The sequence below is a fragment of the Strix uralensis genome, chromosome 2, assembly GCF_047716275.1.
Source record: "Strix uralensis isolate ZFMK-TIS-50842 chromosome 2, bStrUra1, whole genome shotgun sequence".
Lineage (NCBI taxonomy): Eukaryota > Metazoa > Chordata > Aves > Strigiformes > Strigidae > Strix > Strix uralensis.
Genome location: NC_133973.1, coordinates 43632183 through 43647036, shown reverse-complemented (window position 1 = coordinate 43647036; position 14854 = coordinate 43632183). Strand labels below are relative to the sequence as shown.

At 34.2% G+C, this 14854-nt stretch overlaps 1 protein-coding gene across 1 annotated transcript in view; it reads right to left on the bottom strand.

Moving 5' to 3' along the window:
* CFAP47 (cilia and flagella associated protein 47) overlaps positions 1-14854 on the bottom strand; it is a 347912-nt gene that overhangs the window by 320655 nt on the left and 12403 nt on the right. The window contains exons 6-18 of the mRNA XM_074860922.1: positions 14149-14309; positions 13164-13297; positions 12338-12573; positions 11449-11638; positions 9125-9338; positions 8582-8734; positions 6938-7127; positions 6739-6835; positions 5355-5571; positions 4444-4688; positions 3305-3435; positions 2082-2204; positions 589-720 (exon numbers count right to left, since the gene is read on the bottom strand). Of these exons, the coding sequence (XP_074717023.1) occupies positions 589-720; positions 2082-2204; positions 3305-3435; positions 4444-4688; positions 5355-5571; positions 6739-6835; positions 6938-7127; positions 8582-8734; positions 9125-9338; positions 11449-11638; positions 12338-12573; positions 13164-13297; positions 14149-14309 (2223 nt within the window). The remainder of the gene's footprint in view (positions 1-588; positions 721-2081; positions 2205-3304; positions 3436-4443; positions 4689-5354; positions 5572-6738; positions 6836-6937; positions 7128-8581; positions 8735-9124; positions 9339-11448; positions 11639-12337; positions 12574-13163; positions 13298-14148; positions 14310-14854) is intronic.

Below are 14854 nucleotides of genomic sequence, written 5' to 3'. Positions count from 1 at the left end.
CCATATCTGGGATAGTCACAGCTGCCAATTAAAAAAAAACCAACCAAACAAAAAAACCCCAAACCAACAAAGTTTTAGAAAAGACCAGTCTTCTGCAGACAAAAATACTGTTGCAAGAGGCTGTATCACTAGAATGAACAGTTTTCTGCAACAGAAGAAAGCTGAGTGGATGGGTTAGATCTATTCAGCAGCTGTGAGTATTGGAAAGTATATTACAACACAAATTGCTTGACAGAGATGCTGGTACAAAGTAGATACTATTGTTCTGACCAATGCTAAATCTGTTTTAGAAGTGGAAAAAAGAAATGGATACTAGGTTTAGAGAGCATAATGTAGGCAGCCACAGAAGATGGAGAATCCAGGATTAGAGTCAAAAAAAACTGAAGGGCTATTTTGATACTTCAGAGCAGGACTCAGACAAAACAACAGAATAGGTTATAACAGCCATGAACTGCTGTAAGAAAATTTATTTCTTTTTCATAAAGAGCATTAGAACACTGGAGATAAAATCCAAAAGATGCTCAAATGTACACATATCTCCACACACAAACACACAACATAACACTCAAAAGACCAAGTTTTTAATACCTTCACTCTTGTATCAAAACTGATTTTTGCAGTTGGAGTGAAACAGATTTTGAGATCAGCACGGCCTCCCACAGGTACCACCCCTTCAGAAGGTGTGATCACCATTCCAGGCAGTGGGTTTGAATCAAGAACCTTCAAACACAAACATGAAATATTAATAATACTGAAATATATCTATCATGAAGATTTTATATTCTTACAAGAGGAACATTCATAACATATAACGCTAACTTGGACTTAGAAATTTCAGGCAAAAATACAGGTAAACAAAGTAACGTAAAAGATTCCTAAATATAATGATTGTAAGCTTCCACTATGAAATAATTTTTCCACATCAGTTGGAAATTTCACATTCTGGTTTTCGGGTTGTTTTCATTAAGTTATTAAAATTAAGACCTGCTGTGTAGAAAGTCTCCACAATATTCTAGAAAGCATTTTTCCAGTGACAGATAAACTCACTGCTTCTGTTTTGACATTCACAGTAAGAAGACAGGACATAGATCCTAATACTGTAAAGTTCAGTAATAATACTAGGAGTAAATATTCAGTTTACCCACAGTTAGTGAGGGCAAAACAGAATTCGTTCTCTTCTAATGCACTCCAAATAGATAACTTTTTAAAGTATAGCTACACAAGTGATAATGACCAAGACCAGCCAGCCACCTCTTGGCTTAAGAGTAACTGTAGAGGCTTAAAAGGCTGGCTATGTTTGTCTTATTGATTATGCTGATTTTATTCTTTCAGGCCCTTTCCCTAAGAGTGTAGTAATACTACTTGTTAATACAATGCTCAGCTGATAAACAGAGAAATACAGTACAAATCAAAATACATTTATCAAGTTTCTTAGTACCATAGTAATGTAGCAACAAAAATTCTGAGGATTTTAATGAAAATTATTTTGCTTCACTAAATAAATACAGCTAATCATTCTGTGATTAGGAGAACTAATGAGGTTAGGTTTCCTACTAATTCATGTACTATGTCTTTACCCACTCTGGCATCCATCTCATCTCTTATTCAATTCATAATACAACCTATCTTCCTCTCAGATGTTAGTCTAGCAAAGTAATCACATTTGCTGTGATGAGTCTGGGTCTATGCATGCACTGATTGGGCAGTCAGTGTGAATAGGATGACTCGCCAGTTTGCTCTGTCTCAAAATATAAAAACATCCAAGCTGTAACTGCTTTTTTCATAGGGAGACCAGTATAGGGTTCCACCCTCATCACTGGTTATCATGAAACTTCCAGAATCTTTTAGACCATTACCGCTTTGCTTGTCTGTCAGTCTATCTGTCCATCAATCCAAATTTGACAGAGGAACAGAATTCCTATTCACATAAATCTTGTTTCTACCGAAAACCAGACAAAAGCTAAAGTAGGTGAGTATCTAATAACTGAGAACACAAAACTGTGACTTGATCTAATAAAATGAACCCCCTTCTCCCTCCCCACCCTAAGAAATTAAATATGCTTAAAATAATTTTAACTTACTTGGAAGTACGCATGATTGTATCCTGTGTTTTGAAGAGTGGCTGTCTTACAAGTAGATAAACCTAGTGGACTATGACTGAAGGGTATCCTTTGTTCCATAAACTGAACTTTGGTAGTACCAAGCTATAAAAAAAGAAAACAAGCAAACTAAATACAAATAAATAATTCAGGCTAATTTTCTTTTCATTACATAATGAGCTAATATACTTGTGGAAATGCATAAATTAGAAGTATTCAAATAGACAAACACAGTTTAAGTGTCAGACAAGATTTACTCAACGTATTGAATTTATCTAGATTCAAACTGAACAGACAACCCCAGGGATATTTCTGGGCTAATTTCAAGACAAATAAAAATATATTAATTAAATTTAATTTAAAAGCACAAGCTCCATGATTTTTTTTAATTCTAAATGTGTGATCAGGAGAGGACTTCAGAGATTTTTAATAGCAGTAGAAATGCCAATATTCTAGTTTACACATATCCTGGTTTACATATGGCAATTTCCAAGGCTTCTTAAGAAGAGGAAGAAAAGAAAAAAAGCTAGTGGGGAAAAAAAAAAAAAAAAAAAAAAAAAAGAGAGAAAGCCGGCACATAAAAAGAAGGGAAAAGTTTTCTTGGCTCCCAAAATGAAAGTTTAGATCATGCAGCCAGTAGAATACAGGGGGGGGGGGGGGGGGGGGAAGCCTGTCTCCTTCACACCTCCAGCATGTAACATAACAAATGATTAACCTAAGCTGAATTTCACTGTTTAGAAGACTATCCAGAACACTGCTTTTCAAATCATTAAATACCATATTCAAATAACAATACAAAATTACGTTACAGCTTGTTGTTACCCTGAAGCTCTGAAACATACCTTCCCACACACACCTTGATTTCTATCCCTTTATTTATCTAAAGAACTATCATACCACCACTCAACCTTTGTTTGGCTAAACTAAGCAAACCAAGAAGAACAATTACCGTTTAATACATAAGGACCACTAAGTTATGGTGCCAAAGGAAGTATAACATCAAAAGCAAGAAAAAGGGAAATTGTCTTTGTCTTGCTTTCTCCATCGTCTTTGGAGCAATATTTTTTTGATAAACATGTCAAATAGAAGCTATATGAAATTAAAATATTTGTTGAATACATCATAATAGAAATACATTTAAGAAATTACTTGTTTTAAAAAAAACATGCTTTTTGCTTCTCTAAATCTGCTGTAGGAATTGTTACCTTTGCAAAACATTTCAACTTAATTGTGTTTCCTTTACGCACACACAAGTTGAATTCTCCTGCTTCTGGAGAGTTGAACCCTGGATGCCAAACAACTTCACACTCCAGATCTCTATAGGCCTCCACAAAGCCTAAATAAATGTGCATGATTTATATGTTATAGAATACACATGTACAATTATCAAATTACATTATATAATTAGAAATAACATAAGCACATTTAAGTGAAATGACCTTCTATTACTGGACACTAAGCCTACATTTCAAAGGTGTTGAACAGTATGCTGAATTAAGTAAAATTGGTTTCTGAATCCTCATGAAAATTGCATAATCTGTTTATTAGTAACCTGCAGTAAAACATTCTTAAAGTTCACTGGTATTTTTTAGCCATGAATTACTCAAATCGTCAACATTTTTAAAAATAAAAGAACAGACTATCCTTCTTGTAGAACAACTACTTTGGGAAAGACCATATACATTTTCTTTTTGCAACTGAGTCTGAACTCATATCAGGAGAAGTATCTTTTCTCAAGAATCAGAGCTCACCAAGCTCCTGGTCGAGCCAAATCTTGTTTGAACTGTGTAATGCCAATTCACTTAACAGTTTGTTCTTTAATAATGGCGCTCCAACATACTCCTGCAGAACACTATCTTTCCAAGGAAAGAAGGTAAAAGCTGATGTCTCACTTCTAATAAATATTGATCCATAATGCAAGTGGAAACTAATCCCAGACTGAATTCCATTTGTGTCACTCAGACTGTCTACATCAACTTCTTAACAGCTTCATTCATACAGTGCTTTTGGAAAATTTCCTATCCTGATGAGCTGTATTAGATTGCTAACTGCCATTAAATAGCTGCCTCACTTTTGAAATATCAGCAATCTGGGCTGAGAAAAATGGTTACATAAGCATTGCTGGCTGGGCATAGAAACAGCAAAGTGGAGTGAGTACACACTCAGGGTAGGGCTTATACAGGGAGTGCTGCTGTATTATTAACACTGTAATCTGATACTACTTTTGGGATACACCGATATTGCCCCAAATCTAGAAAATGTATAGTATCAGCTAAATGTTTGTCTTATTTAACATTATTAACATTTAAGGTATGTGCACGCACACTATACGTGTATAGCATACCTCTGGCTGGTTGTATAGAAAATGCAGTTCCTCTGTCTGTAATTATAGGTTTCCAGGTAAATTCAGCAGGATGGTTTCTGGGATTGTATACCCTGACAGTTGTTCTAAATTCTGTCTCTGCTAGGTAGCCAGGAATAGGATTTAAAATAAGTTCTCTTGCAGACAGCTCAAGTTCAACAGATACTGCTTTTGCAACTACCAGCACATGCCCAAGGTGCTGGTTGTTTATTGTGTAAGTGAAAGATCTGTAACATAAAAATATATATTTCTCAGTATTTTAATATATTTATTATGTTGTAGTCAGAGTAAAATTTATGTGAAATATAATCATTAGCAAGAAAATACTTAACAAAACAATTGAGTGTAAACACACAGTTAAGACTGACAAGAGAAAGCAATTTGTAATTGTTTTACGTACAACTTAAATCATGTCAAAAGCAAAGATTATCCTGATGATCGAACTCATACAGTGATTTTAACAGCATTAGTAAAGTGAGAGTTCCATCTCCATACTAGAAAGCAAGAAAACAGTTTGCCTATACATTTACCCATGAGCTGCATCAAAAGATCTGAGCATAGATGCAGTGATGCAACACTTTGTCCCAAAGAGCACAGCAGTTTCCATAAAATTTCTCTTAACAAATAGACTGTAATAGAAAACCTTTTTCCCTGATATACCTGTGGCTATATGGGCTTTTGACAGGACAGTTTGTTGGATTTTTTAAACCCTAAGAAACATTACCATACTAGCAAAATTTTGCAACGTAAAACTGCATTAATTATTGCAATATCACCACAAATAAGTGTACACCATTAACACTGAGTTTAAACCAGCCACATGCTTTTTATTGTTTTTTAATTCTACTGCTGCAAAGAAATATGTAAATAAAGAGAAATATAAGAAGCCTTACCTTTTAAACATTCCAGGAGTGTTTGTCTCAAATACAATTGGAATATGAGTCTTCGTAAGAGGAGGCACCACCTGAGACAATGGACTTGTCTGCTGTAATTCATCAATTTCAATCCCAATTTGTATCCATATATGAACTAACAAGTTATTGATGATGTGCAGTTTTCTGGCTGTTGTAGAATACACACAAACATCACCAAAATCCATAGTAGAAGGACCTGGAATATATAAGAAATAAGATCATCAACATTGAAAAGTAAAATTTAATGTAAGGAAGCATAACTACTAAAACACTATGATCAGAACATTTTAGTTCCTCAAATTACAGAATTAGTCAGCTAGAACAATCCTGCAGCAGAAGAAATTCACACAAAAATGTTCTGTGAATCTTTTCAGTAGTACGACTCAAAAGCCAGTACCAACATTTATTTATTAATTCTGTCTGTGTTAGCCAGCTGTTAAAATAGGAAAAGCAATGTGCTAATTACTAACATTAATAATCATGCATACTTCTTTTTATTAATCAGATATTTCAATGGCCAGACAACCAGCAATTCACTGAGAGTTTATATACTTAACCTGTTTATTTCCTCCCTGACCAGCCCCATTTGGCTTAATAACTGGTGACAGAATTATCTCACTACTTTATTTACTTCTATCACCACTTTTTATGCTGGCCTGCAAACTTTAGTGTTCATGGCACCAATCAAACATCTTACAAAACTCTAAGTAATTTTTGTATTAATATGTTTATCTTCTACTACCTTTCCCCAAGTGTATCAACATACACAGCTACACTATTCAAGCTCTGGCTTCATTGAAAACAAAAAAAGCCCAGAAAGTACAGAAAACTTTGCTGCGAAATAATTTTACTGAAAAAAAATTGACCTTAAAATAGACCAGTTTTAGTAACAAGTGTTCTTAATAGATGAGTCCCCCACAAACTTTAGAAGGTGTTACTCCTCATCACAGACCATTCCACTGAAATTATTTTGAAGGAGGATCCTGAAGAAGTTTTACTTTGAGGTATCACTGTTCACTGTTAAATTCCCAGAAACATTCTGAACACTCCCATGAATCTACTATTCAATAACAAGGCATAAGGGTATTAGCAACCCTTATACTATGCTATATTGATTTCTCTCTAACAGGCTGTAGTATGAGCAGTCTTTAAAGGAAGCTCTTTTACGTGTTCATACCTAATCATATCTCAGTATTTCCTGAGGAATCAAAGCTTTATTTAAACGTTACTGTAGATATCAAGCTGCCACCAAATTAAGCCATTTTCTATTTAAGGTGAACAATTATGAACATAAATTGTGTTACTACAAATAAGTGCTTTTATAACAACTATATGCATTTAGTAACCAAATTAAAAATCTTACCAATTAGTATCTGATGAAGCTGCTTGGATGTCAAAGTTAGACTACAATCTTCTTTCTCCTGGGTAGAAGATGGGATAGCACTAAGCCCACTCCAAATCTGTGATAAGCACAAGACATCGCAGAGCAGGATCAAAATTCTTATGCTTTTTTATATGGTAAACACATTATGCTTACATTACTAGTCAAGCATTTAACTTACTTCTTTGATTGAAGATTTAGAACCAATTGCTGCCAATTTTCGACTAGTTAATAGGCAATTCTCATCTAAAGGAAGCATTCTGAACTGTGGTTTCTGCTTGTGAAAATCTGTGATTGAGATCTTTGGTGACATAAGCCCTTCAGCTGGTTTAAGGCCTATGTTCACTGAATTATTATAAATAGAAAACTGCCTATAGGGGAGGGAAAAAAAAAGAATATGGACATCTAGAAGTTTGAACATTGCATGTTCTACACATTAAACTATTTAAGACTTTTAAACATAACAAATAATACTTTAAGTAGGACTATTTCATTATTAAAAAAACCTCAAGTACAGAAAACACCTTGAAAAATCTTTTACTGTATTCTCTAGGCAAGGATTATCATCTGTTGCGCATTTGTGGCAATTGCTTAGCTAAATAGGCTGCAAGCGTTACGGCTATCAAAATATAAATATAAATACTATAACATGTCTAAAATATCTCTTAAAGAACAATTAAGTTGTACAGTCAAGCACTTAAAAGGTTAGTAAATGCCAAGATTACAAAGGATCCTTTAATTGCATATGTCTGAACTGGACAATTTATAGCCTAATTTTCAGAGCAATTAACTTTTCTTGATCAAAGTTCAACTCCAATCAATCAATTTCACCTGCAACCAAGAGATGTGAAACTTCCAGAGATCTTACACAGATGTTTTGTATCAAGTATTCAGAAAATTATTATCATGTTTGATAGTAACAGTGAAATTCATCTGATAACTGTGAAATTTTCCTTTCTGTTCTTGCTCCTTGTGCAATATACCTTGAATACATGCGTTATGGTCACATAAACAACAGTTCACTCACTACACAACACCAGTTCCTTTCAAGAAAACCATACATCACGTGCACGAATAAAAATAAAATAAATCCAGCTCTGCAGGTCTTGTCTGAATCATAATGTATATACACAGAGCAAGGTAAATTGAGATTACAAGAACAATCCACTGGCATTAATTAATTTTTAAATAATGGAGCTTACAAGCTTAACATTCTTAAGGTATTACTTCTCTTGCTTTAGAAGCTTTACAGGCTTTTTTTTTAAAAAAAAAAAAAACAGCCTTTTAAAAGTAGCAGAGCTATCAGTTCTGCTTTTCCATGATTTTGCTCCACAGCGTACCAATCAAATACACAAATTCATGAAGTGAGAATTTACTATAAGGCTAGAAGACCAATACAATCCTTTAATCTTATCTGCTTCATTCCACAATGAAGCTAGACACACAATGAGCTAGACACACTACTTGAAAATACATACAATTTATTACATAAAAAGAAAACAGAATCCAATACAATCAATATTACGTTTTTCCTACTAACCATAACCAACTCTTCTTAAACCTTGGCATCTTATTTTAAATTCATTTTAAGATTAATTTCAAGTTCCAGGCCTCTGCCCCTACATTTTACCCAGGAAGTGTCTAAATGAACATTTGAACAATACAGGTTTAGAATGTATTACAAATGAAGGTCCCAACACCATAAGCATTTCAGCATGGGACAAATTTAGGTATACTATTGGTGCCACTAAATTAATTCTGGACATATATACACATATTTTTCATGAGCCTAAAGTATTTATTTGTCCTTTAAACAAAGTCTTACCTAGTAGCATCTTTCTGTAAACGACGTTGTCTTAAACTAGAAATGAAGTCTGTGTAGTATTCCTTATGCGCTTCTTTTGACAGTCGTTCACAGTCAGTATAAGAAAACTCTGGATCTATATAATTATATCTCTCAGTCTTTGTGAAAATAGTCCTAAATATTTAAAGAGATTTGTAGTTTCACTACATGTGTAAAATGATTATGGGTCTTGTTACAATGAAAACATACATATTTTGCTATTTATATATTGTATTTCAAACATTCTTTTTATCACAGCTGATTATTAATATTTGACCTTGTAAAGGCAAGCATAAAAATGAAATATTGAAACTGTAATAGCTACATTTGTAGTTTCACATAAGAAAAGCAACTCAATAAATTTATGTGCAAGAGGCTCAAGGTTAAGTAGAATTCAATGAATTTTAAATAACTTTCAGCCTGAAAAAAAAACCAACAGTAAACTGTTATGAGTAACCAATCTTGATCGACTATACAGTATATACAAATGTGTGGGTTTAAATATTGTATTCGTATAATTCTTACCTGTACTTTTTATTCCATTCGCTAGGCCTAATGCTGGCTGCACGGTCATTAGGAAAAGCTATAAGTGCATCACCCTCACAATTCCTGTTTATCCGGTGAGTATGAATTTGTGTCTGGGTTGATTTAAGTATTGCCACAGGTGCTGAATCAGTGCACTGTCCTGTGCCATCAGCTACAAACTGTCCAGTTGCATTGGAAATTATTGGTGTTATACCTTCAAATTCAAATAAAACATGTTATATACACTTATACTTTCTAAACAAAATTCAAAGTATTAGAAAAGTATTTCTTAATTTATACTGGTCCACCCAGTAGTGCAACAATCAGTCACCCATCCCATTATGTTCTCCTCAGACAAGAGGAAAGAAGGCATTCAGACCACACTAACGGCTAACAGCCTTCCCCAGCCTAGTTCACAGCCGAATAAATACTAGAGCCCAAACCACTAGTATTCAGTTCAAGCTGTGATGCTTTGTCTCACACATGCACATGATCGAACACTCAGAGCTGCCTCTGTCACAACACTGTCCATGGTGTCCTAAAGCTTGTCTTAAGGGCTGCAAACATAGGCATGATTTCTGAACAAGAATTCCCAATCTATCACAACTAAAAAGAGAGCTCAGATCTTTTTCACTCTAGTTTTAAAAAAGCACATATACATTAAAGAGAAAAACTGTGACAGAAACTAGGCCACGTGTTTGCCTACCTCTCCTTACATAAAGATACACGTTTAAAACGGCACTATAAAAAAGTCCATTCTTCACTGCCCCTCCCTCCCTCACTTGCAAAAAAATTGACACATTAAAGCAAACATACTGGTTTTACCCACTTTATCCTTACTTTACTCTAAAATGGCTACCAAAACACCCTACTTTCCATCCTCCAAACTATAGGAGTGATTACAACATCCACTGTCCAGGGAAGGACAATTTGCAGGAAGCTTTATTCCAGTCTCTTTCCCCCTCCACCAAATACAGAGACACAAATGCACATACTCATCCACAGAGGCTATGAGAAAAGAACAGGAAGATACCAAACCCATCTATATAAGGATCTGAAAAAATTTACTTTCCTTCCACACTTCAGTAAAGCTTAAAAGCAAAACACAAATATCAACAGCCTATAGAATACAAATAGCCCTCATAACCTCTTTATAAACCTGCATATAGGAGCAGAATGGGGACATTAATAGAGTGAATGGTAGACAAGAGTATTCAGAAAAGCTGACAAAACTTGAATACTACATTAAAACTTTGATCCACAGAAACGTATTTTAATTGTGTTTTTGAAGCAGGAAAACTGCGGTAGTTCTGGATTTCAACAATAAAACCCAGAAATTGCAAAACTTAGTTTCCTCATCAGTTCTTGATTGCCATGGACTTGAAATACCTTCTTGAAAGTAGCAGGAATGTCCAGTGGTTCATCAACCATTCTGATACTTGTAGAAACAGCATTTTATACTGACTTTCCAACAACTGCCTCTTTTTACTTCCCCACAATGCAATTTTTTTGAAGAAAAAAAAAATGGGTATTGCTTTCCTGTTTTTCACTAGCAAGTACATCTTCAAGTGGACAGCAGTCAGTTAAGAGGCATTCAAGCTCCCCTCCTTACCTACACACAGAAACCAAATGCACCTCTGTGTACTACCACTAGTACTACCTGCAGATGCTACGGCATATTTGATGCTAGAAAAAGCCACATTTCCCATGACTGGTTTTAAAACATGGTGACAAGTTTAGTGAAATCTACTGTAAAGTGGTGGTTCGTGGGACACATTAGGAACATGAGGAGCAAGTTAGAGACTAATTATTGCATATCCTGAAAGATTCTTTATGCTGGCACAGGCTTCATAAGATAGGAAGAGTCAATGGACATGGGACAGGTAGCAGGCTGTATTAACTGGCAAATTCATCTGGCAGTACTAACTTTCAATCAATGAAGAATACCCTGTTATCTTTCCTAATTTCTTCCTGTGCTTTACCCACCTCCCTACTTACAACTGAAACATACTAGCACTGTGAAATGGCATTGCTGCCAAAAACTGAAGCTTTTATTTTCCTATTTGTAGAAGTTAAATAATCATATGATGAAAATTTATGCTTTAATAATTCAATTTATTAAAATATGGGGGGACAGGTACCATTATTTTAGCCACTGTTTTATACTCTTATGGGTATATGTCATATAATTGAGCATTCCTTCAAATCTCAAAGAGATTTTTAAAAAACAAACTAAAAATAGTAAAAAATTCTTCTTTAAAATTTAAAAAAAATGTACCTTTAAAACATTTTATCACTTGTCACTTATCTTTCTATCATCTTACCAGGATTAATTTTGAATAGAATGTTTTTTCGCTTAGATTTGCACACACCAATGAAGCTCAAATATATTTGGTGAAAGGACATCTTCGAAACCTGAAAATTATTTTTCTCTAGTCCCATACCAATGATATCGACAACTTGCTTCACTTTAAATGTTCCTATTTGATGTGGAGAAAATGAAAATATCACATCCTGGGGAAAAAAAAAAAAAGTCGTTATGAGACATATGAGGCAGAAAAGCAAAGAGAAAAGTTTTGTGTAATTCTCTGTTTAATTGAGTCACTTCTCTCCACTCTTACTTCTAAGATAGGTGTTCAAACCTAGGTCTTTAGAATATGCCAACTGCCACAAATAAATTGGCAATATAAGAAAACATAAAACCGCTACACATTAGAACACCACAAACTCTTACTTGCTCACTTCTGGGAAAAGTTGTTCTCTCTTGTGCCCTGAGCTACAGGTTTGTGAAATTATAAATGTCTCCATAGTTGACTTAAATTTGGCAAAGTTTCTTCCATTAAAAGAAATGTTATCTAACTAGTATTTGTTATTTACTGAAAGAAATTGAAAGGATCCGCAAAGGTTTGAGTATAACTCAATCTTCTCAAGTCAGTGAAATATCAAAAAATTTAAAGCCAGGAAAAACCTGGGTAAAGTTTCTTGAGTACTACAATCATTTTTTCCAAATTTAAAATAACACTTGTTGCTTCCTGGAGTACAGGAAAGAGCATTAAAAGACTCTACATAAGGAGAAAAAAATTATGTATTTGGCTGATATCAAACATCATGGCTACTGAAGTGAAATTGTTCCGGTTTACTTTCAAGAAATTCCGCCACTGACCACTGTAAAGTAATCTGCATATCTACATAATCTAAGAGAAAGAGAGTTACCTTTGCAGATTTTTTTGTTATTTTTCCTTTTTCAGGAGAAATATTAAAATGAGCAATCTTGCGGAAGCTGAATGTTGCTGGAAGGGACTCAGATTCATTTCTGAGTATGCACAGAACTTGTGTTTGTTCACCCAAGAAACAGTCCATAAACTTAATAACTGGTCCTGGATTAAAAGTTAACATGACAGGAAGCCCAGTACCTGTCAAAGCCAACTCCACGTGATGAGAATGATTCACTGCATTAGACAAACACAATAACAAACAAACAACCTCACACACCTATTAGCTTACAAACAGAAAAGTCATAATGTAGTTGTATGGTAGCAAAAACAAAAAGATATCATAATACAATATGATTTATAATGCAATTTTCTAGAAACTTAACACAGACATGCTTACTTGTAATGGCTGTTAGATCATATTCCCTCATTAAGGATGTTGAGGGTGATCAAATATTCACTTGAAAATGCACAAAACTGGTATTACCAAAATGCTGGTGACTTGCAAATGGCTGGGGGTTTTTAAATGTCCTCCAAATATTTACATTTATAATTAAGTTCTAGGTGTTCACTACCAGCAGGTTTACTCACAACATGCATGATTCCCTCTTCCTTTCTACTCGCTGTTCAAAGATTTTTTGGTGCTAAAGCATTAAAGATGTAAGTTACAATAATGTCTTTGCATTGATATAAATAAAACACATACAGGTTTCCCATAAAACTGCTAAGATGAAGAAGAAATTATAAAAAAGAAATAAATCAAGATATACAGTTTTATCATCCATATATACATTTCTGAGGGTGACTATACATCTCTGATAACATACTTGTGATTGATGTGGCACCATCACTGAGGGCCTGCAGATAGCCATCTTTATTCCCAACAGCTTCAAATCTCAGAAACAGTACGTAATCTTGTTGGAGTGAATGAGTGATCACTGAAAAGTCCCTTTTAAATTTCCTGTAAGAGTCACAATCTCTAATTACAATATGGGGAAAAAACAAACCACCAAACCCCAACCCACAAAAATAATGAAGGCTTATTTTTCCTCACCCAGTCTGGCTTCTTTGCTGTAGGTTACAGCTTGAACAAATGATCATTATACTTCCTTTCAGAAAATGGAACAGTAACAAATTTAAACTCAACAATATCTGTATGCTTATTTTACAAGCCACTGGATATCTCTTCCCGTCTACAACAGTTTTCTTATCTAATATTACATGCATAATAACAACTTATAATTAGAGTTTAAGTGAGGGGAAATGGCAAGTGTGCTTTTTCTTTTCCTTATCTGAAGAAGAAATGTTCCTTTATGCTTACTTTTTTTTAATGGAATGAAAGCTCTCCAAAATGTTTCTTGGTGATGTAATACATATATATTCTTTCACAATGCTGCACATATACTACATCTTTACGAAATAAATCTGCAGTCATTAAAAAGGAACTTAATTTGACACTGTAGAACTCTGAACAATCTTTAGAGATTCAACATATTTAATGGGAACTGCAGTTACACTCCCTTGCAAAATCTAATAAAATCCTTATTCTCACAAAACAAGCTTAACCAATTCTTGGTTCAAATACATCCTTAATGTATAATAAAACATCTCCCAGATAATCACTTCAGACTTTGCTTTCTCATTTGTAGTATCATGCCAAGCAATTTCATTTAACACACATAAATACAGAAGAAGACATCCAGAAAAAATTTGCAGACACATTAACTCAAAATTATTTTCTCTAACACAGCTCTTTACAGAATAGTTTAGACCAATCAACTTGTGTGTGTATGTCTCATTTGAACCACTCACTTTGGACTAAAACACAATGTAACCACAGATTTCTCATAAGGTAGCAAGGTTCCTTGATTGGGAATGCACAAGATCAAGGTGGAAATATCTACATCTGTTGTCCTATTTTTGAGGCTTAAGTCTTGTAAAACAGCATCTGCACTCCTCTGAAGATCCGTCCCCTAAAAAATAATCAAAATGTGGAATAGTTCAGCCTGTTCTGCTTCCCCTATTGTATTTAGATTTTGTATTTTTCTCCTACACATACATTTTCATATCTTTCACAAGTAGAAAGACATAAGTAATAGCACTGACATAGTTACGTATCGCATGGCTAACCAATTTTTAAACATACATTTCATGTCAATGTTTTGAATTCCCTTTTTTAAAGATCATGCTCACTCAGATGATTTCACCGAGAAAAACAAGTGAAACCACAGACGCTTAACATCTTAGAATACCAAAATATATTTTGATAATTCCTACTACATGATAGGAAATCCAGTAGGATTTCAAGCAAAACCACTCAAAAAACCCAACAAAACAAACAAACAAAAAAAAAACCAAAACAAAAAACAAAAACCCACACCCAGGCAACGTATTTAACATTGTTAAGGTTAAGATCTCACACAGCGAAACAGAAATACCTGAAGAATTTAATTCCAAGGTTAAATTATAGTACAATATTTGTTGGTTGGACTGAAGCTTCAGTAAGTCTGTTCATCAG